The 22,109-nt window shown below is 45.4% G+C and overlaps 2 protein-coding genes across 2 annotated transcripts in view; both read right to left on the bottom strand.

Annotated features, from left to right (window-relative positions):
* Window positions 1-7,090: 7,090 nt before the first annotated feature.
* On the bottom strand, window positions 7,091-8,265 carry GPX1 (glutathione peroxidase 1). Its single transcript, XM_045530238.1, has 2 exons — window positions 7,924-8,265; window positions 7,091-7,645 (listed from the first exon to the last, which is right to left on the bottom strand). Exons 1-2 carry the CDS (start codon window positions 8,164-8,166, stop codon window positions 7,304-7,306), a joined length of 585 nt encoding a protein of 194 aa, XP_045386194.1. The 5' UTR covers window positions 8,167-8,265; the 3' UTR covers window positions 7,091-7,303.
* Window positions 8,266-8,938: 673 nt separating this feature from the next.
* RHOA (ras homolog family member A) overlaps window positions 8,939-22,109 on the bottom strand; it is a 51,317-nt gene continuing 38,146 nt past the window's right edge. The window contains exons 3-6 of the mRNA XM_045530239.1: window positions 20,147-20,304; window positions 17,265-17,385; window positions 11,119-11,249; window positions 8,939-10,190 (exon numbers count right to left, since the gene is read on the bottom strand). Coding sequence (XP_045386195.1) covers window positions 10,017-10,190; window positions 11,119-11,249; window positions 17,265-17,385; window positions 20,147-20,302 — 582 coding nt within the window. The 5' untranslated portion in view covers window positions 20,303-20,304 and the 3' untranslated portion in view covers window positions 8,939-10,016. The remainder of the gene's footprint in view (window positions 10,191-11,118; window positions 11,250-17,264; window positions 17,386-20,146; window positions 20,305-22,109) is intronic.

Genomic DNA, 22,109 nt, shown 5'->3' with positions numbered 1-22,109 from the left:
GGTTATTCTTTGGCCAAGAAAAGCAGGAAGTGAGATAGAGGGAACAGGCCTGGCTTATTGGTCACATATTGCTTAATCTTGGACTGTGATGATGTAACAGAGAAAATGTCCTAAAAAGGGGTAAAAATGTTTTCTGTCTCTTCAGAACCCCCTCACCCTTTGTGAGAACTAAAACCTACATCCCTACCTCAGGCCAGTGGTCATGAGGGGCAGGAGAGTATCTTTTGTTCTTTGTGCCACAGGAGATATCTCAAGGGAATTGTCTGGGTGGAGGTCACCAGACCATCTTAGCCAAAGATGGGATTGATCAGAACATTTAAAAGCTCTGTACTTCTGTTCAGAAGCAGGACGTTGGTACTTTGAGATGGGAGTCTGCCAACCTCCTCATTTGCTGGCAAATTAATAAACTCCTCTTTTCTTCTCCTCAAACCACTTGTCCTCTTCTTCTGATGTGGCCTCGGGAACAAGTGCCAAACTTTCATTAACAATGGTCTAATTGAGGATTCATGATGCCTGACTATATGAACTTTAAGCTTTATTTGGTTCCAAATCATAAAATTTTTGCCTTGGCTGGTACTAAAGTTTTCTCTACACCAGACTAGACTTGGCCTTTGCAAGTTACCCTTGGTCCACACATTGCCAGCAGTCACAGAGCACAGAACACACATGGCAGTATTCACAAATATTGGACATCTTTTTTCTTTTCTTTTCTTTCTTTCTTTTAGGGACACAAGCTGGAGTGCAGTGGCACAATCATAGCTCACTGCAGCCTTGAACTCCTGAGCTCAAATGATCCTCCTGTCTCCGCTTCCTGAGTAGCTAGGACTACAGGTGTGCCACCATGCCTGGATATTTTTTTCTTTTTTTTTGTAGAGACAGGGTGTCTCTGTGTTACCTAGGCTGGTCTCGAACTCATGGCCTCTAGCAATCCTCCTGCCACAGCCTCCCAAGTGCTAGGATTATAGACATGAGCCATCATGCCCAGCCTAGACATCTTTTAATTGGAGGTGAAAGCAAGGAAGAAATATTGTTGGTTCCTTCCTGCCTGTGCCTCCTTAACCTGTCCAGGGGAGTGTGAAAAAGAAAAAGCCTCTATAAGTACACTTCAGAAGAATTAAATGTCTTCTCCAGTGATTTCTAACCTGTTATAGAAGGATTAGGTTACTTGGGAAGGTGATAGAGGCAAAAAACTGAATGCATCTCACAGAGAGGAAGTAGGATCATTTTTCTTATGTTGCAGAGTTGTGCTGATGGACAGATTCCATTCTGGTTATGCCACTGTGATGGTGGCCAGCCCCGTTTGGGTAGGAAAGGTGTGGCACCCTGGGCCATGGTGTGGCCAGTCTTTTCCTCTTCTTCTAATTCTATTACAGTCAAAATCTTAACCATGGAGGAGGAAGGGATGGGTGAAATTATACCTAATGGGTACAATGTATACTCTCTGGGTGATGGGCAGACTTACAACTTTAACTCAGGCAGTGCAAAAACAATCCATGTAAGCAAAACATTTGTACTCCTGTAATATTCTGAAATTAAAAAAAATCTCAACCATGAACAAGTATTCAGATGTTAATTTATATGTGTTGTTTGCCCTTTGCACAGCACAAATTCTCAGTAGACATTTCTTCCATAAATTAATGAAAGAATTATCCCGATACTAGTCATTCTTTCATTTAACTAATAGTACTCAAGTATCTATTATGTGCTCACAGTCCCTAACCTCCAGGGGTTTGTAGTATAGTTGGGGATGGAGAATGGTTACATATTTAATAGTGTTGTGTGTTATGTGATAAACATGCTACAGGAACATGGAGGCTCATACTTGTAGCCACTTCACTGGGAGGGAAACTTAAGCAATTGGTATAGAGAGCAAATCCATGTTTACTATTCCCCTTGGCCTTTGGGGATGTATGATGAGGTCTGTAAAGGATACTCAGGGAACCAGATCTTTAGATTCACAAACATACATGTATGTGCACACACATACACACAGAGGCACATTCTGGAGACAAAGGAGGATGGGGTAACAGATGCTTTCTCTCCAGAGAGATTCAGATCCCTTCCACTTACTTCCCTGTGGTGCCAAGTGATCTGCAGAACTGTAGGACACCACTCAGGGTGGGCTGCCAATGCTCTTGGACACTGCTCAGGCTCTAGGCATATGGATCAAGTGGGCCTGCTTTGTGGTCTCCTACCCTAGTCTCGAGGGCCACAACTACACTGGACTTGGGAGGGGCCCTAAGGGTGGGTCTCTGTCTTCAGGATAAATGATAGAAAGGCTGCTGGTCCCTTGCCCAACAAACTACTGTCACATCATGTCAGTCTCAGTGCTTCCAGATGCAACTAACAGAATCCCCAGCAGAAAATGTCCTACCCATTTGGTGGTTCTTGTTTTTGTTTTTTCACAGGACAAATCTGAAGTTGAATTCTGGGGAAGGTTAAATTGGAAGGATGTCAGGGCTCAGAGTTTGCTTCTCTGGGGCCCTCTTGGCCTTCTTTCCCTTTAAGACTCCAAGGTAAAAAAAAAAAGACTCCAAGATAGCTGCCTTGGTGCCAGCATTCTGGGTACCCTCAACAATACCCACCAGTGAGAAGGGAGGAAGGAAACTACCTTCTGCTCCCTTGGATGATGGGGGCTTTCCCAGGAACTTCTGAATTTCTTTGCAGCCAAGATCAGGTCACCTTCCCCTACTTTTACAACAGGTAAGGCTGGCTAGGAAAGCAGATTCTGCCAGGCAGCCAGGAGGAAGGACTCAGGAATGGCTGTCAGGTAGAGGTCAGCAATGTATCTGACCTGTACCCAACCACTCTGAGAGGCAGTGAGAATGATGCCATCCCAGCACAGGGCCTATGAGACCTCACTCCCTGGGCAGGACTGCTCTCATTTGTGCCCTCTGCTCCCAATCAGTCAGTGCCTGACATGTGAGGCAGATATTCAGTAATTTGTGTGGCCAACTGGAATTGGGGTTTATTTTAGTGACAGCCCAGGTATGTCATGCCTGTGTGTGAAAACATGCTCTTCCAGCCTATTTGGTGAGTGTAATAATAAAAACATGCCAAATTCAGAATACTCTAACAAAGATCATGGCCTGCTCTGTGTAAATCCACACTGTGTTCTCTTAGGGAAATCTTTAGCTAGTATTTTTTACTCAGTATTATCCACAACTTAAAATTTAAGAGATTTATTAAACTGATCAGGCCAGGAATGTTTCTCTGAAAATAAGCTTGCTGTAAACGTTGTTTATAGGACTACATTGAGTCAGAATAAGGAAGTCATTTGACCAAGATCTAATTGTGCAAGAAGTGCCAGATCTAATTTTATCAGATTAATGTTTAAAAAAAAAACCCAAAAAGCAGTTCTGCAAGAACTGCTAAAATGGAAGCTTATGAACCTAGTTGAGTAACAGTAGGGCCCATCCCCTTCTCAGAAAGAAGGTGTGTGGCCTAGATGCTGCTGTGTGGTTCCCAGAGCAAACACTGTCCTGCAGCCATTTCTACCTAAAGTCAGGACCTCAGGCAGGTTGAATATGATTCCTACTCTTCATTTGAGCTGCCAATTTACAATGGGATGTGGTGAGTGCAGGTCAGAACCAGTAGCAGGTACATGGTTGAATGATAAAAATGTGTATGTGTGGCTATGTGTGTTGGGGGAAGATATTGACGTCTTAACTGACTTTATTATGAGTCTTCCTGAAGAAGAGACAGTTGGAAAGGATTTTCTTTTTTTTTTTGAGACAGAGTCTTGCTCTGTTGCCCAGGCTAGAGTGCGGTGGCGTTAGCCTAGCTCACAGCAACCTCAAACTCCTGGGCTCAAGCGATCCTCCTGCCTCAGCCTCCCGGGTAGCTGGGACTACAGGCATGCGCCACCATGCCCGGCTAATTTTTTCTATATATTTTTAGTTGTCCAGCTAATTTCTTTCTATTTTTAGTAGAGATGGGGTCTCGCTCTTGCTCAAGCTGGTCTCGAACTCCTGAGCTGAAACGATCTGCCCGCCTCAGCCTCCCAGAGTGCTAGGATTACAGGCGTGAGCCACCATGCCCGGCTGGAAAGGATTTTCAGTTGAGGGAGGCAGGCAGCTTGAAGTCTGAGGAGGAATGTTCCCCAGCCAGAATCAGCCACATTAGGAGTTCGGAAGTTCCCTTTCTTGCTTTTACCTCTTATTTAAAAAAAGGAAGAAAAAGAAATAAAACAGTTGAGGTTCCCTTCACTGGCAGCCCACGGCATAAACTGAGAGGAAAAAAAGTGGACAAGGGGTGAAGGGTGAGTCACTAGGCAGCCTGGGGAGGGAAGAGTTTGGAAAGTTCTCAGTTCTTATCCTGAAGAGAGAGCATGGTTTAGGCCACACTGACGCTGTACAGGAAAGGGGAGAGTTGGAGTGGGAAGTCTCTCCTCATGAGTCTAAATGACACATCACTGAGAGGACTCTAGATCCCTAGACTTTCCAATTCAGCATCTGTGGACGTGGGCCATGGAACATATGTTTTCACAAGCATCCAAGTGATTTTTGGGCATTGTGCATTCCGCTCCTAGAATAGGACATGGTACATCCCAGATTGCCTATCTAACTTCAGTTGCAGCTGCTCCCCTGAGACTGCATTAGCTGAGAACTCAGTCCACAAGCACTTGTCCCAGCTGACCATTTTTTATGAAATGTCACTTCCCTTGGGTATTTGACTCCATCCTTGCTCCTTCCCAGCTACACCTCTTTGCCATTTAACATCTTAACATGAAAGGATTGTGAACCCATAGGCCTCAGGACTAGGCCCCCTGATCTTTTCTTGCCACTTTTCCCAGGTGACCTCATCCTGTCCCATGGCTACTATTCCCTTGGCCAAGCCACTGTCTTTTTTTTTTTTTTTTTTTTTGAGACAGGGTCTTGCTCTGTTCCCTAGGCTGTAGTGTAGCTCACAGCAACCTCTAACTCCTGGGCTCAAGTGATTCTCCTGCCTCAGCCTTCAGAGTAGCTGGACTTTTATGTGCGTACCACCAAGTGTGGCTAATTTTTCTATTTTTCGTAGAGATAGGATCTTGCTATGTTGCTCAGGCTGGTCTTGAATTCCCGGCCTGCTGGTGATCCTCCCTCCTCAGCCTTCCAAAGTGCTATAGGATTACAGGTGTGAACCACTGTACCCAGCCATAGGTCCTCTATTTTCAAAGCACCCTGTACTACCTAGTAGAACTAAACATACTTTTTTAGTAATTTTATATTGTCCTTCTGCTTTCCTGAGGCACCCAGCAGAGCACATAGTACAGGACTGAATTGAATGTTGTGGTAAGTGAGCAAAGTGCTTTTAGGAAAGAGAGATGTGGGGCATAGGGGGTCACAGGTGGCCTGGGCACACCCAGATTTACCCACATGTGCAGGTTGCTACTCTCATTCAGAAGTCAGATTTGAAGTCTACAAATGATCCTCAAGAAGTCCTGGCCCCATTTGAGTAGAAAGTTCTTACAATAAACCAATATTTGCTGATGAATACCATATACCAGGTCCTGTGGGCCCTGGGATGGCTAGAGTCAACTTCTGGCAAAGCAATCATCACTTCACAGATGCAATTGAGACTCCCAAGAGTTCTGAGAGGAGGAACACAGGTAGAGTAGGACCCAAAGGAGTGGACAGTTCTACCTGCATCACCTCAAGCAGGACTCAAAAGCTGAGGTGTGACAATGAAATACTTTACTGTTAAAAAAAATTATGTATATAAAAACAAAATGGGAAGGAAAAAAAGCTGAGATGGGCCAGGCGAGGTGGCTCATGCCTATAATCCTAGCATTCTGGGAGGCCAAGGCAGGAAGATTGCTTGAGCACAGGAGTTGGAGACCAGCCTGAGTGAGACCCTGTCTCTACTAAAAATAGAAAAATTAGCCAGGTGTCCTGTCTCACACCTGTAATTTCAGCTACTCAGGAGGCCAGGGCAGAAGGATCACTTGAGCCTAGGAGTTGGAGCTAGGATGATGCCACTGCACTCTACCCATCATCTACCTGGGTAACAGAGTGAGACTATCTCAAAAAAAAAAAAAAAAAAAAAAAATGCTAAGGTGAAGAGGCCTTGTAATCAGAGGGAGGTAAGCCCTGTGCAGGAGTTTTGATGAGGGAGCCAGAGCAGGGGCAGGGGGCCCTCCATCCCTTAGTAACCTAGGGGCACACAGAGGGTGGCAGCTAAGATCTCTGCTTAGGGCCAGAGGAAAAGTTGTGAGTTGTTTCAGACATAGGAAAAGGCCTTGAGCCTCGAAATTGAGCACAAACGTGGGGACCCCAGAACTTCTGGCCCACATTCTGGACTGGGTGAGTGACACTGCCAACATGTGTCTGGGTTCCTGTATGCCCAAGCAGAAGCTGCATCCAAGCCCTGGAGAGTCCCCTGCACTGTGATAGGAAATGGCTCCAGGTCTGTCTTGAAAGATTATTGGCATCAGGGCCAACAGATGGAGAGGTTGGACCTAAGTGGTGCTCCAGAAGCAGCAGCTGGCTTCTAAGATATGCCCCCATCCCGGGCCTGAATGCACAGTTGCATTTAAGTGCTGGGCAGGGCATAGTCTGAAGGGCCAATTAAATTGAACAGTCTTCTCACTGAATACATGAAAGGCAGCGACTGATAAGAACAGCATCAGAGCAGATATAAGCACTGGATAGCAATATATAGAGATGTAGCAAAGTAATGGGAAAGAACTTGCAACATTGCGTCAGTTTCCAACTGTGTAAAATGGGCTTGTGTGGGCCTAACACTTGGAGAGGCTGCAGACTCCAAATAATGAGTGGGGCCCGTATTATTTTGTGAAGGTCATTTCAATGACCAGCAAATACTCAGCAAGGAGAGGCCTACTATTTGGGTTAGGCGTCAATCCTTGCCTTTTGTCTTCTTTTAAGGAGTAAGAACTTTGTTGTAACAGAGCTTTGGGATGACTCTATCACATGTCCTGGCAGAGGGAGAAACCCAGGGATAGGAGCCAGATTTCCCACATAGGAAAGAGTGGATCCCACACGCTGCAGACAAAAGGACAGGAAGTTCAAACTTGGCTAGGATAAGGGAGAAGAGGGGACTAAGCTCCCATCCCACCCCCAGTAGATACTGACACACGACATACACACAGTTCTGTTGACACTCAGCACTTTATTAATGAGGAAGCTCGCCTTGGTCTGGCAGAGGGGAGGCAGGGAGGGACAGCACCAGCGCCCATCTCGGGGGATTTTCCCGGACATCAGGTGTTCCTCCATACAGGTTTAGAGGGAACACCATCAAGAATGAAACCCCCCAGAGAGCAGTGCTGCTACTACTGCCAGGCAGCGGGGGTAGGAAGGGTGCCCTAGGACAGCAGGGCTTCAATGTCTGGCTCGATGTCTATGGTCGGAAAGCGACGGCTGTACCTGCGCACGGGCACACCGTCAGGACCCACCAGGAACTTCTCAAAATTCCACGCAATGTCGTTGCGGCACACTGGAGACCAGATGATGAACTTGGGGTCAGTCATGAGCGCAGTGGCGTCGTCGCTGGGCGCTGGCAGGGCTTCCCGAAGGAAGGCAAAGAGCGGGTGCGCATGCGCACCATTCACCTCGCACTTCTCGAAGAGGGTGAAATTGGGCTCGAACCCGCCGCCGGGTCGGACGTACTTGAGAGAATTCAGGATCTCTTCGTTCTTGGCGTTCTCCTACGGGAGAGAAGAGCAGCTAGGTCTCGGGGCAGCGAGGGGAGGAAAACATTCTAACCACAAACAAGGGAGTTTTTCGATGAGTCACCAGGATGTTGTCCTCTTTGCACAAGCCCAGGGCGGACCGGAATTCCAGCCGCTAGGAGTACGGGAAGGGGAGCCAGCCGGTGGCCCGCCTCTCAGCGCACGGTGCCACGGCTGCCCGGCCGGGCGCACGACCCGCCTGCGCCCCCGACCACGACTGCACGCCCACCCTCGCCCCACCCCGCCTGGCACACCTGATGCCCAAACTGGTTGCACGGGAAGCCCAGCACGACCAGGCCCCGGGGCCCGAGGCGCCGCTGCAGCTCATTCATCTGGGTGTAGTCCCGGCTCGTGGTGCCTCAGAGGGACGCCACATTCTCGATGAGCAGCACCTTGCCCCGCAGGGAGCCCAGGCTCACAGGCTCCCCGCCAGCCAGCGGGCGCGCCGAGAAGGCGTACACGGACTGGGTCGCCGCCGCTAGCCGAGTAGCACACATGCTGTGGGCGTCCGAGAAGCAAGGGAAGAACTTCGGCCCAGAGCAGCTAAGTGGCCCAGGCGGTGCCTCCTTTTAACTGCTCCGCGGCAAGGTCACGTGAAGCAGGCACTTTTCCGGATCTAAGGGTCCCGCCTCATCCGGCCTTCTCCCTCCCCGGAGGGCTTGGCCCCTCCCTCAGCCTGGGCACAAGCGGGGGAGTGCGCCAGGGTGGAACGCGGGCTCCACCCAAGCCGGGAGGAGCCGCGGACACGTCAGGTCAGGCACAGTCAATTTAGCGCCAGCCAGGCGGCAGCCTTCTGGGTTACCCCGCCAAGGGCCGGGCCCTTGTTGGGGAGTGAACCCTGGATTCTTTTCCAAAGCTTCCTCAATTAAGGTGTGGGCTCCAGCCTAGGACACTGGCTGGGCATGGCCAGGACTCCAGCCCTTAGGTCTCCCTCCTGCCTCTCTGCCCCGAGAGCGGCACTGCCCTTAAGCAGGTTTTCTAATAGCATAGTGCCCAGGAGGCACTGCCCGAGCCTCCTGGAGTGGAGCCCAAAAGCGCGCCAGGGCCAAGGAAACCCGGCTGCAGAATGACCCTTCATCTCAACAGGCTGCATTCCTTGAATGTGGCACAGGAGGTGGTTAGTGCTGGGTGAGTGGGGGGTGGGGCCCAAGCTGGTACCTAGCACCCTGAAGGAATCTCTCCAGGGTCAGCTAGGCCAGGAGGGCTGAGTCCTTCCATCCTCCTGCCCCCAGCCCTGGAGAGAGCAACACAAACACCAGGATACAGAAGTTTAGAAAACTGCCTTTATTCTATTAGTAGTTGGAAAAATTAACTGGTACAGAAAAAGTTTAGTCAGCTGGAGGAGAAGAGAGAAACTGAGTGCCGCACATGACAACTGGTGGCTCCTCTGGGAGGGAACCTGGATACAGTGAGAAGAAAGGAGGACTGTGAATTAGAGCTAGATGCTGCAGTCCAGGTAAGACAGGTTATGCCACCTTCCAAAGTGTCTAATTGCCTCAGGCGTGAAACCAATTCCTATTAGCCCAGCTCTAGAGAGGGGTACTGGGACATGTGGGGCTGAAAAGGGGTGATGTGGCCATCTTTTATCAGAGAAAGTGACAAAACGGGAATTTTAAAAATGAATTTTCCATCTGACTTTATTTCCAAATACACTTTCTTTTTTAAAAAACCAATACACTTTCTTCGGGGATGACAAATATCAGTATTAGGAAATCCAATTATACAAAAAATACTACATCTAGTCTGGGGGTAGATATATTTATTTTTGGTAACATACATTAAGTGGCACTAATTACACAGTAACTATAAGGTAACTAACATGAAACCACAGAACTGTAACTCTGCCACAGCTGCATGGACTTGGGCCTTTCTGGCTGGGCACATTTTCAAAAAACTGGCTGCTCACCCCAGAGCTATGCCAATGAAATCTGTTAAGGAGTAAAGCTCTGAAGTGGTGACTCACCAGAGTACCTTGCAGCTGACAGATGATAGGCAGGACATGTTAGTTATAAAGTAGTTACAGCCTAATTCACAAAAGTTACCAACTGTTTCTCTTTCTAGAAAGAAGCAAGAAGTTATTAAGAAATTCCTTGAATTAGCGCCTGGTGTGTCAGGTGGGAGTGCAGAAAAGGGGTGTTAGAGCAGTGTCAGAAGGACCCTGGCGGGCCAGACGGGTTGGACATCATTAATAATCATGGTTGGCTTCTAAATACTGGTAGCAAGATGACTTCTGATTTGTAATCTTAGGTAAATTATAGATAAATGAAAAAGGCCAGTCATCATACACTAAGATTAATAAACAGCACTTCAAAATTAACCGCATAAGGGCTGTGCTTGCAGCAAGGTTTCACAAGACAAGGCACCCAGATTTTTTCTTTCCACGTCTGGCTTGCAGAGCAGCTCTCGTAGCCATTTCAAAAACCTCCCTCACTCCATCTTTGGTCTTTGCTGAACACTCCATGTACCCAAAAGCGCCAATTCTGTTCGCCATATCTCTGCCTTCCTCAGGTTTTACAGGCTCCTAGCAAAGAGAAAAAACTGCTTTCAAATAGTGTTATATACATATAGGAAATAGGTGTATTCAAATTCAGCTAAAAGACTTCTTTTAAAAGCTGCCAAACTCCCAGATTTGAGCTCTGTTTTATGAAATTCTGAAACTAATATGCACTGATTACCTCCCACCCTCAAATATAAAGTTATCTATTAAGCATGACCTTTTCTGGGAAGTAGAGAAAAATAGGGAAGAGGTCAGAGGCACCCTGGAAGGTTAAGGAAGGTATCAAGGGCAAAATTACTGGCGCTACTGATCCAGGGCAAGCTCTTGGGTCTTTGTTAGCTTCACAGAGGACTAAATGCTTGAGGAAGGAAATAAAGCCTGCCCTTGACATTTGGACAGAGAAACCTCAGTAAGAGAACCTGATTTCAAGTCTCAACAATGAAGACCTCAACACTCCTGCAGCAGTGAGGAAGTCCCGCCATTAGGCCACCTGGCTTTTGAGAAGCCAAGATGCCACTTCCCTCATAACTTTTATAAAGGAATTAGGGTTTTCTGTCTGGACTCATTGCCTTCAGGAAGAGATCTTTCAACTGCCACTAATTTATCTTTGGCTTCACATGTACCAAGGTAATAACTGGAGAAAGAAATCAAGAATCTGATAGAGTTCCTGTATCTGAAACATTGACTACTGCTGGGATGGTTCCTTGTCAGGCTGGCAGTCCTTGGGGGCACAGGACTACCTCATAAGAGACATTCTATCTCGCAGACCAAGGGGTTTTAAGGATCCTCTGTGCAGATTCCTGTCAGTGAGAGCCAGGTGGACAGAGATGGGCTTTTATGCCTCTAAAACCTGGCCTGTGAAGGCTTCTGCTAAGCTCCTCCAATCTTTAATCTTGGGGCCCTGGTTCAAGAATGCTGCAGGAAGAAGACACAGCCCTGCCCCAGACCATGCCTGCTTCATTTTGGCTAGCTCCCGCCTTGTATGCTCATCATTCCGAAGATCCTTCTTGTTCCCAACCAGGATGATGGGCACATTGGGACAGAAATGCTTGACTTCTGGGGTCCATTTTTCTGGGATGTTTTCTGAAAGAAGAAAAATGCACAGAATTTGGAGAGATACATAATTCTATCCTGAAGACTCTCCAAGAGCCCTAGTTAAATTGCAAACACTATTCCTGTGTTGCTTCAGAGGAATGCTCAATATTTAATTGAATACCATTAGTTTTAAAACCACAGAGAAAGGCAAACTTTAACCTCCTTCCCTTAAACATAGAACCACCAGCTTTTCTCAGTCCCATCGAAAGTGTTGCTCAACTCCTCTGGAAGTGGGGCGCTAGTAAGGGCTTTGGAGGAGCAAAGGATCCAGAATACAGAGTGGCTCTACAATGGTACCAACCTGCCCCACCATGCAGGCTCCCTACAGGCTGGCAGATGATTCTGACCCTAGATTACTGAAAGGGTCCCCATTCTGGGGCAGCAACTGGCCAAGGGTCCACATGTTCTCTTTCTACCTTGCTCATGGGCCCTTAGCATGACCTCCCCCCCGTGGGTTACTGGTATTTCAAATGGCTCAAGAGTGACTTGAAAATAACCAAAAGATATGCAGCTATAGGTTCTTGCCAACCCTGTATTAACTTGGAAAAGTTGTGCATAGATCATGGTGGATGAGAGGCCCAAATTTAACCTCCCACGCCACCTTGGTCATCTCAGTGTCAGGGATGATTTCTAAAATGGGGATTCTAATACTTACCTTACACAGGGTTATTTTAAGTCAATGCCTACAAAGTGCACAGTATGACAATCATTCAAATGGTACTGTTATTTGAGATGTATTTTAGAAGCACTATTCATTCTCTGACTTCAACACAAATTACCAAAAGGCAGGGGTTACTTAGAATATGGAAAGATGCTCTGTCTTCTGGCTGTAAGACTATATCAGGTAAAGAAGGTGCATGAACAAAGTCAGGAAAATCTCTTATAATTTACCTATCTACTCTTTAGCACACAAGATGGATACTGAACCCCTTCTTTGGTATAGCAGCTACAGGGTCAAATTATATCCCTAATGTGACAACTTGAAACTCAAAGCCTTATTCTGGAATAATGAGGTTCCCAAAGAAGTGCAACGTCCCAGTCCTCAAGGCAATAATAAAGAGAGAAGGGCCAACACATCTAACTGTGAAGTTAAACGGCCTCAGCATTGAACCTTGCTCTCACCCCGGCATCCTATGGTTAGTTTTCAGTTCAGCTGCCATAGTGATCCCTTTAAAGGTGAGATTACACTGGTCCCTTATTCAGACCTTCCAAGAGCTCCCATCTTATCATGATGAAAAGAGAGGTCCCCGCCAATCACACAGATCTGCAATCCTCACCGACAACCCCTCTGCTAAAGTTGCTCTGATTCCTTCCTCCTGCTTCAATAACTTTCTGCCTGCCATTTCCCCTGCCTGAAAAGCTCTTTTGTTAGATACATGCACGGGCCTCCACCACCTCCTTCAGGTCTCCACTCAAAGGCCACCTGGTTCAGTGAGACTGTGGGCTCAAGCGATCCTCCTGCCTCAGCCTCCCAAGTCGCTGGGACTACAGGCATATGCCTTTACCTGGGGCAACAGAGCGAGACTGTCCCCCACCTCCAGAAGTATATTGGATTTACTGTTATTTCCACTCCACCCCTGGAATTTGGGGCATGTAGAATTAGAATGAATTGCCTGTCTTACCTCTTTGTTTTTTTTTTTTTTTTGAGACAGAGTCTCACTTTGTTGCCCGGGCTAGAGTGAGTGCCGTGGCATCAGCCTAGCTCACAGCAACCTCAGACTCCTGGGCTCAAGCGATCCTACTGCCTCAGCCTCCCGAGTAGCTGGGACTACAGGCATGAGCCACCATGCCCGGCTAATTTTTTTGTATATATATTTTTAGTTGGCCAGATAATTTCTTTCTATTTTTAGTAGAGACGGGGTCTCACTCTTGCTCAGGCTGGTCTCGAACTCCTGACCTCGAGCGATCCACCCGCCTCGGCCTCCCAGAGCTAGGATTACAGGCGTGAGCCACCGCGCCCGGCCCAGAGTGCTAGGATTACAGGCGTGAGCCACCACGCTCGGCCTGTCTTACCTCTTACCTTCACTTTCGATGAGTAACTTTCAAGATAATTTTTTACCTTTTTTTTTTTGGGAGACAGAGCCTTGCTCTGTTGCCCCAGCTAGAGTGCAGTGGCATCACCATAGCTCCTGGGCTCAAGCCATCCTCCTGCCTCAGCCTCCCAAGTAGCTGAGACTACAGGTGCATCCCACCAAGCCCAGCTTATTTTATTTTTAGTAGAAACAGGGTCTTGCTCTTGCTCAGGCTGGTCTCCAACTCCTGATCTCAAGCGATCTTTCTGCCTTGGCCTCCCAGAGTGCTAGGATTACAAGTATGAGCTACCATGCCCAGCCAATTTTTTACTTTTTAATTCAGTGACATATGCATCTATAACCTCTCCCACCTCCAAGGTAATCTGATTACATCAGGGCACATCATTTTACATGGATTTACAGTAAGAATTTCGGGGAGACTTTGGGAATTCTAGAAAGCTAGAGAAAAGGAATCCTTATCTAGATCAGGGGTTAGCAAATAAAATCTTGCCTGGAGTCTATTTTTATAAGTCAAGTTTTACTGGAACATAGCCAATCTCATTCATTTACATATTTTCTATGGCTGCTTCATGCTACAGAGGCAGAGGTGAGCAGTTGTGGCAAAGTTAAATAGTTGTAAAAGAAACCATATGGCCAAAAAAGACTAAAATATTTACTTTTTGGCCTTTTACAGAAGTTTGCTGACCCCAGGTCTTGATTACAATCTAGACTCTAGACCAACTGCCAAGTGAGACAGTACAAGTTCCAAAATGTAAACTGTCTATTGTCACAGTGTTGGCTAGCAGCAGGGCTGAAATTTCCACACACAGATTCTGATTCTTGTCCTACACCCAGTGCCATGGTCTAACATCCAGGCAGGTAAAAACAAAACAAAGCCCAGCATTAGCTTGACATTAGATTTTCACTTTCTTTTTTTTTTTTTTTTTTTTTTTTTTTTAGACAGAGTCTCACTTTGTTACCCGGGCTAGAGTGAGTGCCGTGGCATCAGCCTAGCTCACAGCAACCTCAAACTCCTGGGCTTAAGCGATCCTCCTGCCTCAGCCTCCCGAGTAGCTGGGACTACAGGCATGAGCCACCATGCCCGGCTAATTTTTTTGTATATATATTTTTAGTTGGCCAGATAATTTCTTTCTATTTTTAGTAGAGACGGGGTCTCACTCTTGCTCAGGCTGGTCTCGAACTCCTGACCTCGAGCGATCCACCCGCCTCGGCCTCCCAGAGCTAGGATTACAGGCGTGAGCCACCGCGCCCGGCTTCACTTTCTTTTTATTTTCACTTTCTTGATAGAGACTTTTGACTTTCCATGACACATTTTATTGTGACAAACTACTAGTGAGATTCTGCCCTACTTCCTAGCCAAGATAACTGGAACTTTTAAAAGGCCCACAGTAAAACCAAGCTAGCTCAGTCAGCTCAGCAAAAGGGCCCCATCCATCTATTAAACTCTCCTGCAATGATGTCCAATAAGAGTGCAACATTGTCCAGCAAACAGACCCTAATTCCCAGGTGTGTTTGTACATCAGAAAGGAAAACCAATTCACTTCTACTCTGCCTATTCACTTTCTACTTTTGCTCTCTTCCCCAGGGCCTGCCCTCTGGGGTAGGGCCCAGGAAGAAACAAGTCTAGCTAGTAAACAGGCACAGGTCAAAAGCCAAGGACCTCCTTCAAGACCAGATAGGTTCTTAAAATAAAAAAGTAAGACTGAACAGGAAAAATCTTTTGCTCTGAAGGTATTTTTATCCCTGGATGATGGGGGCACAGGGCACACAGCCTTCTTCATTCCCATGGGATTTAGGTGAAATTATTCATATGTGTGTCTGAAGGCAGAGTGTCAAATGGCTCCATTTTCTCTGTGGCCTAAAGCTTTGCCCCAGCCTACAGGGCCTTCCAGCAGCCCCCAAAACGAAGCCAGATTAGTTTGAAAACCAAAATTAAACCATAACTGCTGAAAATGACCAAAGTGAACCAATGGCAGGGAATACCTGTTCCATCTCAATCCTCGGGCACACTGTACAGAGGGGCTCAATCTCAGCTTGGCTCCTTGGGCTGCATGACCTTGAGCAAGTGGCTCAATGTTTTAGAGCAACGCCAGTATCATCATTAAGGTAGGGACACCCATAACACAGTCATTCTTAATTCTAAATGTCCTGCAAGAGCCCAGGCCACCAGCAGGCCCTCAAAGGTTGTGAATGATGACAACATCCTTGGCTCAATGCTGACCTGTTATGACAGAAAGTGCTGCAGCACCAAGTGAGACATCTTCACCACAAACTGAAGCAAGTTCTGTTTCAAGCCTTGTTTTACAGAGTGAGAGGTCAGCATTATTCAGTCTTTTTGGACAGTGGCTTCTAAAGCATGAGGCTACCTGGGCTAGTTAGTGAAATGCTCAGGTTCAAGTCTCTCTTTATCAGATAAAATACTTTGTTATTATTTTTTGAGATAGGGTCTCACTCTGTTGCCCTAGCTAGAGTGCAGTGGCATCATCATAGTTCACTGTAACCTTAAACTCCTGGGCTCAAGTGATTCTCCTTCCTCAGCCTCCTGAGCAGCTGGGACTACAGGCTCATACCACCATGCTGGACAATTTAAAATATTTTTTTTTTTGTATAGACAAGGCATTGCTATGTTGCTCAGTATGTCTTGAGCTCCTGGCCTCAAATGATTCTCCTGCCTCGGCCTCCTAAAATGGTAGGATTATAGGCGTGAGCCACTGCACCCAGCCAGCTAAGATACTTTAGAAAAGGTCTAAGATGGAGCTTTAAAAACACTAGTGGGAAACAGCAAATTACTAGTCTAGATGTTGGGAGGCAGCAGGCTAAATATAAAGTACTGATAAAAGATGTGGGCAACCAAAAAAAGCTTTCCCCAAATCTTAGTCCAAGAGATGGCTCAGTATTCGAAATGCACCTACTTTATAAGGTAGATACAAAATTTTTTTTTTTTTTTTTTGAGACAGTCTCAACTCTGTTGCCTGAACTAGAGTGCCATGGCATCAGCCTAGCTCACAGCAACCTCTAACTCCTGGGCTCAAGCAATTCTCTGCCTCAGCCTCCTGAGTAGCTGGGACTACAGGCATGTGCCACCATGCCCAGCTAATTTTTTCTATATATTTTTAGTTGTCCAACTAATTTCTATTTTTTTTTTTTGAGACAGAGTCTCACTTTGTTGCCCAGGTTAGAGTGAGTGCCATGGCGTCAGCCTAGCTCACAGCAACCTCAAACTCCTGGGCTTAAGCGATCCTACTGCCTCAGCCTCCCGAGTAGCTGGGACTACAGGCATGCGCCACCATGCCTGGCTAATTTTTTCTATATATATTTTTAGTTGTCCAGATAATTTTTATTTCTATTTTTAGTAGAGACAGGGTCTCGCTCAGGCTGGTCTCGAACTCCTGACCTGGAGCGATCCACTGCCTCGGCCTCTCAGAGGGCTAGAATTACAGGCGTGAGCCACTGCGCGCCCGGCTTCTTTCTATTTTTAGTAGAGATGGGGCCTTGCTCTTGCTCAGGCTGGTCTTGAACTCCTGAGCTCAAACGATCCGCCTGCCTTGGTCTCCCAGAGTGCTAGGATTACAGGCGTCAAGCCACTGCACCTGGCCCAAATTTTTTAAAAGATTAATTTTTTAGAGATGAAGGCTTGTTCTGTTGCTCAAGCTATACTTCATCTCCTGAGCTGAAGTGGTATTTCTGCTTTAGCCTCTCAAGTAGCTGGGACTGCAGGTGTGCAACCACTGTGCCCAATAAGGTAAATACATTTTAAACACCGTAGCCATGTGAGGCCTAGGCTGAAAAGGGACCCAGGGACCACGCTTTACAGTTCCAGGGCTCTAAGACTCTGGCCACTGATGACTGCTTCTCTAAAGCTCATATCTGCTTTTTAGCCACTTGATGTCCCCAAACCAGATGCCCTAAGACAGCAGATGTCAGCCATGTACACAGGCAGTAACAGACATTAGACTGCAGGGCCACTCACCTAAACTATCAGGGCTGTCGATGGAGAAACACATCAGTATAACATCAGTGTCTGGGTAGGAGAGGGGCCTTAGGCGGTCATAATCTTCCTGCCCAGCTGTGTCCCACAAAGCCAATTCTACCTGTAATGGGAAAAATAACCACAAGAGTGCAAGGTTAATCCCACTACCCACTTTTAGAAAAAGTGACACCACAGTACATTCAAATGGCAGACTATGCAAAACAGTAAAACACAGGAGTGTTCGCTTTTATGAGAATCAAGCCTGAATGTGGAGAGTGTGTTTAAATTATTTTAGTTTGAAACTTCTAAAAATTGAAAATTCTATAAAAAGATACTAGAACTGAACAAAGTGCCATAATGCAAAGTGACAAGTCCAAAATAACCTTGTAGCTTATAAGCAGTGTTTAATTATAAATAGCATTCTACTAGGAAAGAAAGTAGATAGACAAGAGGAGAAATCAAACTGTAAATATTAATAACATTCCACAGGTATAGAAGGCAAGTGAGGGAAATATTAAACTTTAAATATTAAAATAAGTAACTTTTCTTAATACATTCTCTCAAACAACCATTTCCTTACTTTGTCTCCTTGCTCTGCTCTCATGTTGGAAGATGGGGCAATCCTATATTTGAGTTGGTGGGTAAGAAAAGACACCATGCTGGGTGTTAGGTTAAGGCCTGAGCTGACAAGAAAGGCCTCTGGCTCTGCCTTTATTGCTCAAGAAATGTCTGAATGGCTGAAGAATGCATCATATGAAGTAGGAGGGTATTGCTTTTCACACTTGCTCACCCTTCTGCGGTAGGAGGGTAAATTGAGGCCTAGGTTCTGGACACAGGTCCCCTTCAACATTGTCCAGCATTCGCAAGGCTTTTGAGAAATAAGTTATGAAAATACTAACCTGACCTTGCTTTCCCCAAGCCTATGGATCTATGCATGGTATAGCAATCCAACATAGACAAGAGGGCTACTATTTAACACTGTTCCCAAAGATCTCGGCACATTTCCACGTAGTTTTCACTTCTGAGCCCTGTCTCCACACAAAACCAGTCTACCTATCAGGACCACAGAAACACTGGAATCTAAGCATCCATGCAGAGAACTGAGGTTGAACTGGCAACACTCTGCATTGGTGGGCCACCTTCAGGATGGGACTCAAAATTCTGATAGTTAGGCTGGTATTTATTGTATTTTTTTCTTCTATATTTGGCCCAGAAAGGTGCCTTGGGGTTCCTAATGGCCTGGGAGCAATCATTGTGGCACACTTTGCATTTGAATAAAACAGACTATAAACTATAAAAGAGGGTTTTGAGCATATTATTCATTCCAATTTATAAAGTGCTCTGGTGCTTCCAAACACTTTTAATTACTTCATAGAACCCTGATGTCACCTGTAAAATGGGGTTTTCGTTTGAGACAGGGTTTTTTTTGTTTGTTTTTGCGGTGGTGTCATCACAGCTCACTGTAACTCCTGGGCTTAAGCGATCCTCCTGCCTCAGTCTCCTGAGTAGCTGGGACTACAGGCTCACATCACCATACCGGACAATTTAATTATTTTGTAGAGATAAGGTCTTGCTATGCTGCTGAGGACAGCCTCAAATTCCTGGCCTCAAACGATCCTCCTACATGAGCATCCTGAGTAGCTGGGACTACAGGCTCCAGCCACCATTTTATATATGAAGGCTCAAAGGTCAGACAGCTTACTGATGGTCACAGAACTATCAAGAAGCCCTACTATGTCCTAGCACTCTGGGAGGCTGAGGCAGGAAGATCGCTTGAGGGCAGGAGTTTGAGATCACTGTGACAAGAGCAAGACCCTGTCTCTACTAAAAACAGAAAAAAAAATTATAAAGAAGCCCTACTATGAGGGACCCTGGAATTCTAAGCAGGTGGCCCAACCTACTTTCCACACACAGTGCCAGAACTGTTACCTTGGGACTAGGTGACCCTGGGACCCAGTAGGTAAAGCAGGAAAGCAAGAAGGGAGAAATGAGATGGAATTATAGAAGCTAAAGTATTGTTAGCAGCATATGAGACGTGTGACTGAGTGTCCTGAAGAACAACTTGTTTCAGGGTTTTTCCTTTCAGCTGACTCATTTACAATGGGAATTATATTCCTCTTCAAAAGATATAAGAGGCCAAGTAAGGCATTATTTTGACAACAAAAGGGTACAGAAGATAAAAACATATATTCCAATTCCACAACAGCTTTGCTCTAGTCTTGCCAGAGGGCTTTCAAGACAGAAATGGGGAAACACCATCAATGACAGGAAATTAAAACAACTGTGGAAGGCTGTTTTACATTAAAGTAAAAAAAATTTTTTTTCAACTAAATTTAAGTAAGGATGATGTTTAAATGTCACACTGTTGGTGGAGTCAGACCTGTATAATCCTTTGAGAAGCATAATCCATAAGGACCTCTTCAATTAGTAATCTTATACTTAGGCATTTGATGAAACACCCTGACAGAAGTTTTTTTAAAAAGTACAATCATGCAAAGAGGTTCATTTGAGCATTATCTATGTGGCAACAAACAAATTTTCAAACATAAATAAACTTAAAAAGAGCACATATGCTAAGGGGGCCCTGTGTGAAATACATACGAATGTGGACAAAGTCTGGATGAGTTGCAGTTAAAAAGGAACAAAGTTGGGCGAAGGGTGCAAGGGCAATATACGTAACCTAAACTTTTGTACCCCCATAATATGGTGAAATAAAAAAAAAATGAAAAAAAAAATGAACAAAGTTGGACTGAAACAGCAGGGTGAGAATTGATTATTCTTTCCCACATTTTATTATATTATATACTGAAGAGGCAAAAAAACCTAATTCCCTATAGGTTCTATGACATGCAAAACGGTACCAGTTGTTATAGAAGGAGTACCTGCTTTCCATCCACCTCGATATCTGCCACATAGTTCTCAAACACCGTGGGCACATACACCTCTGGGAACTGGTCCTTGCTGAAGACTATGAGCAAGCATGTCTTGCCACAAGCTCCATCACCAACAATCACCAGTTTCTTCCTGATGGCAGCCATGGCTGAAAAACAGAACATAGATGTTATCTGAAATGCACAAGAAGACAAACCTCAGGCTATGATACACACTTTTATAACCATGCAGCACAAGCCCAAACTCAAAACTCTAGTACACCGTTTCACTTGGCACCAAAAGGTTACATACCAAAAATAATAACTAACATTAGGCTTAATGGTGAAAGACTGAAAAGAAAGTATTCCCCCTAAGATCAGGAACAACACAAGGATGTCTGTTCTTGCCACTTTTGTTTTTTGAGACAGAGTCTCACTCACTCTGTTGCCTTGGGTAGAGTGCAGTGGCATTACTGTAGCTCACTGTAGCCTCCAACTCTTGGGCTCAAGCAATCCTCCTGCCTCTGCCTCCCAAAGTGCCAGGATTATAGGTGTGAGCTGCCATGCTTGGCCCACAATTAGGTATTAAATAAAATTTTTAACATTGACATGGTGGGACATTATATACATACTGTTTTTCATTTGTGTGCCAGGAGAAGATGAGGAAGAAATCGAGCATCAGGAAGAAGGTAAAAGTAGCTTTCAGAAGCAGAAGGCAGCGGGGAAGATGAGCCAGGAACTGACCTCAGTGAGACCACCCAAAAAAAGTCAAAGACCAGCCGTGCCCAAAAAGGCAGGATTACAGGCGTGAGCCACCATGCCTGGCCTGGTCTTGCCACTTCTATCCAATATGCCATTTGAGGTTCTTGTCCAGGGCAATTAGGTAAGAAAATGAAATAAAAGCAAAAAGTACAACTCTCTCACTTAGTACATGACATAATCTTTTATGTGGGAAATCCTAAGGAATTCATTTAAAAACTTTTGGAATAAACAAGTTCAGCAAGGTTTCAAGATATAAGATGAGTATAAAAAAATTAATTGTATTTCCATAACCTTACAATGAACAATGTAAAAATGAAATGAAAATAATTTCATTTACAACAGCATCAAAAAGAATATTTATAGGCCAGGCGAGGTGGCCATGCCTATAATCCTAGCACTTTGGGAGGCCAAGGTGGGAAGATTGCTTGAGGCCAGGAGTTCGAGACAAGCCTGAGCAAGAGGGAGACCGTCTCTACAAAAAATACAAAAATTAGCTCGGCATGGTGCCACGTGACTGTATTCCCAGGTACTCAGGAGGCTGAGACAGGAGGACTGTTGAAGCCCACGAGTTGGAGGTTGCAGTGAGCTATGATGACACCACTGTACTCTAGCCCAGGTGACAGAGTGACACTTAGTATCAACTAAAAGCTAAAGTAATCAAGACAGGAGACAGAGTCGTGCTGGGATAAGGACAGAAATATGTACAAAAAAATGAATAGAACTGAGAATCCAGAATCAAGCTCTCATCATTTATCGTGAAGTGATTTTCAAAATGGGTGCCAAAATAACCCAATGAAGAAAAAAGTAGTGTTTTCAACGAATGGTGCTGAGACAAGTGAACAGATAGATACGTGCAAGAATCAAGTGAGACCCCTAGCTCACATCATATACAAAAATTAACTCAACATGGATTATAGGCCTAAATGTAAGAGCTAAAACTATAAAATTTTTAAAAATGTTATAAAATATGCATAATTTTTTTTGTAGAGACAGGGGTCTCGCTATGTTGCCCAGGCTGGTCTTAAACTCCTGGCCTCAAGCAATCCTCCAGCCTTGGACTCCCAAAGCACTGGGATTACAAGTGCATTTTAACCACTTTATGCATACAGTTCAGTGGCATTAAGTACACTGACAATGTTGCAAAACCATCACTACCACCCATGTCCAGAATTTTTCATCATCCAAAACTGAAACTCTGTATCCATTAAATAAT

The sequence above is a fragment of the Lemur catta genome, chromosome 18 (genome assembly GCF_020740605.2).
Source record: "Lemur catta isolate mLemCat1 chromosome 18, mLemCat1.pri, whole genome shotgun sequence".
Classification (NCBI taxonomy): Eukaryota; Metazoa; Chordata; class Mammalia; order Primates; family Lemuridae; genus Lemur; species Lemur catta.
The sequence above is the reverse complement of the archived record's forward strand: the minus strand, read 5'-3'. Positions and strand labels throughout refer to the sequence as shown.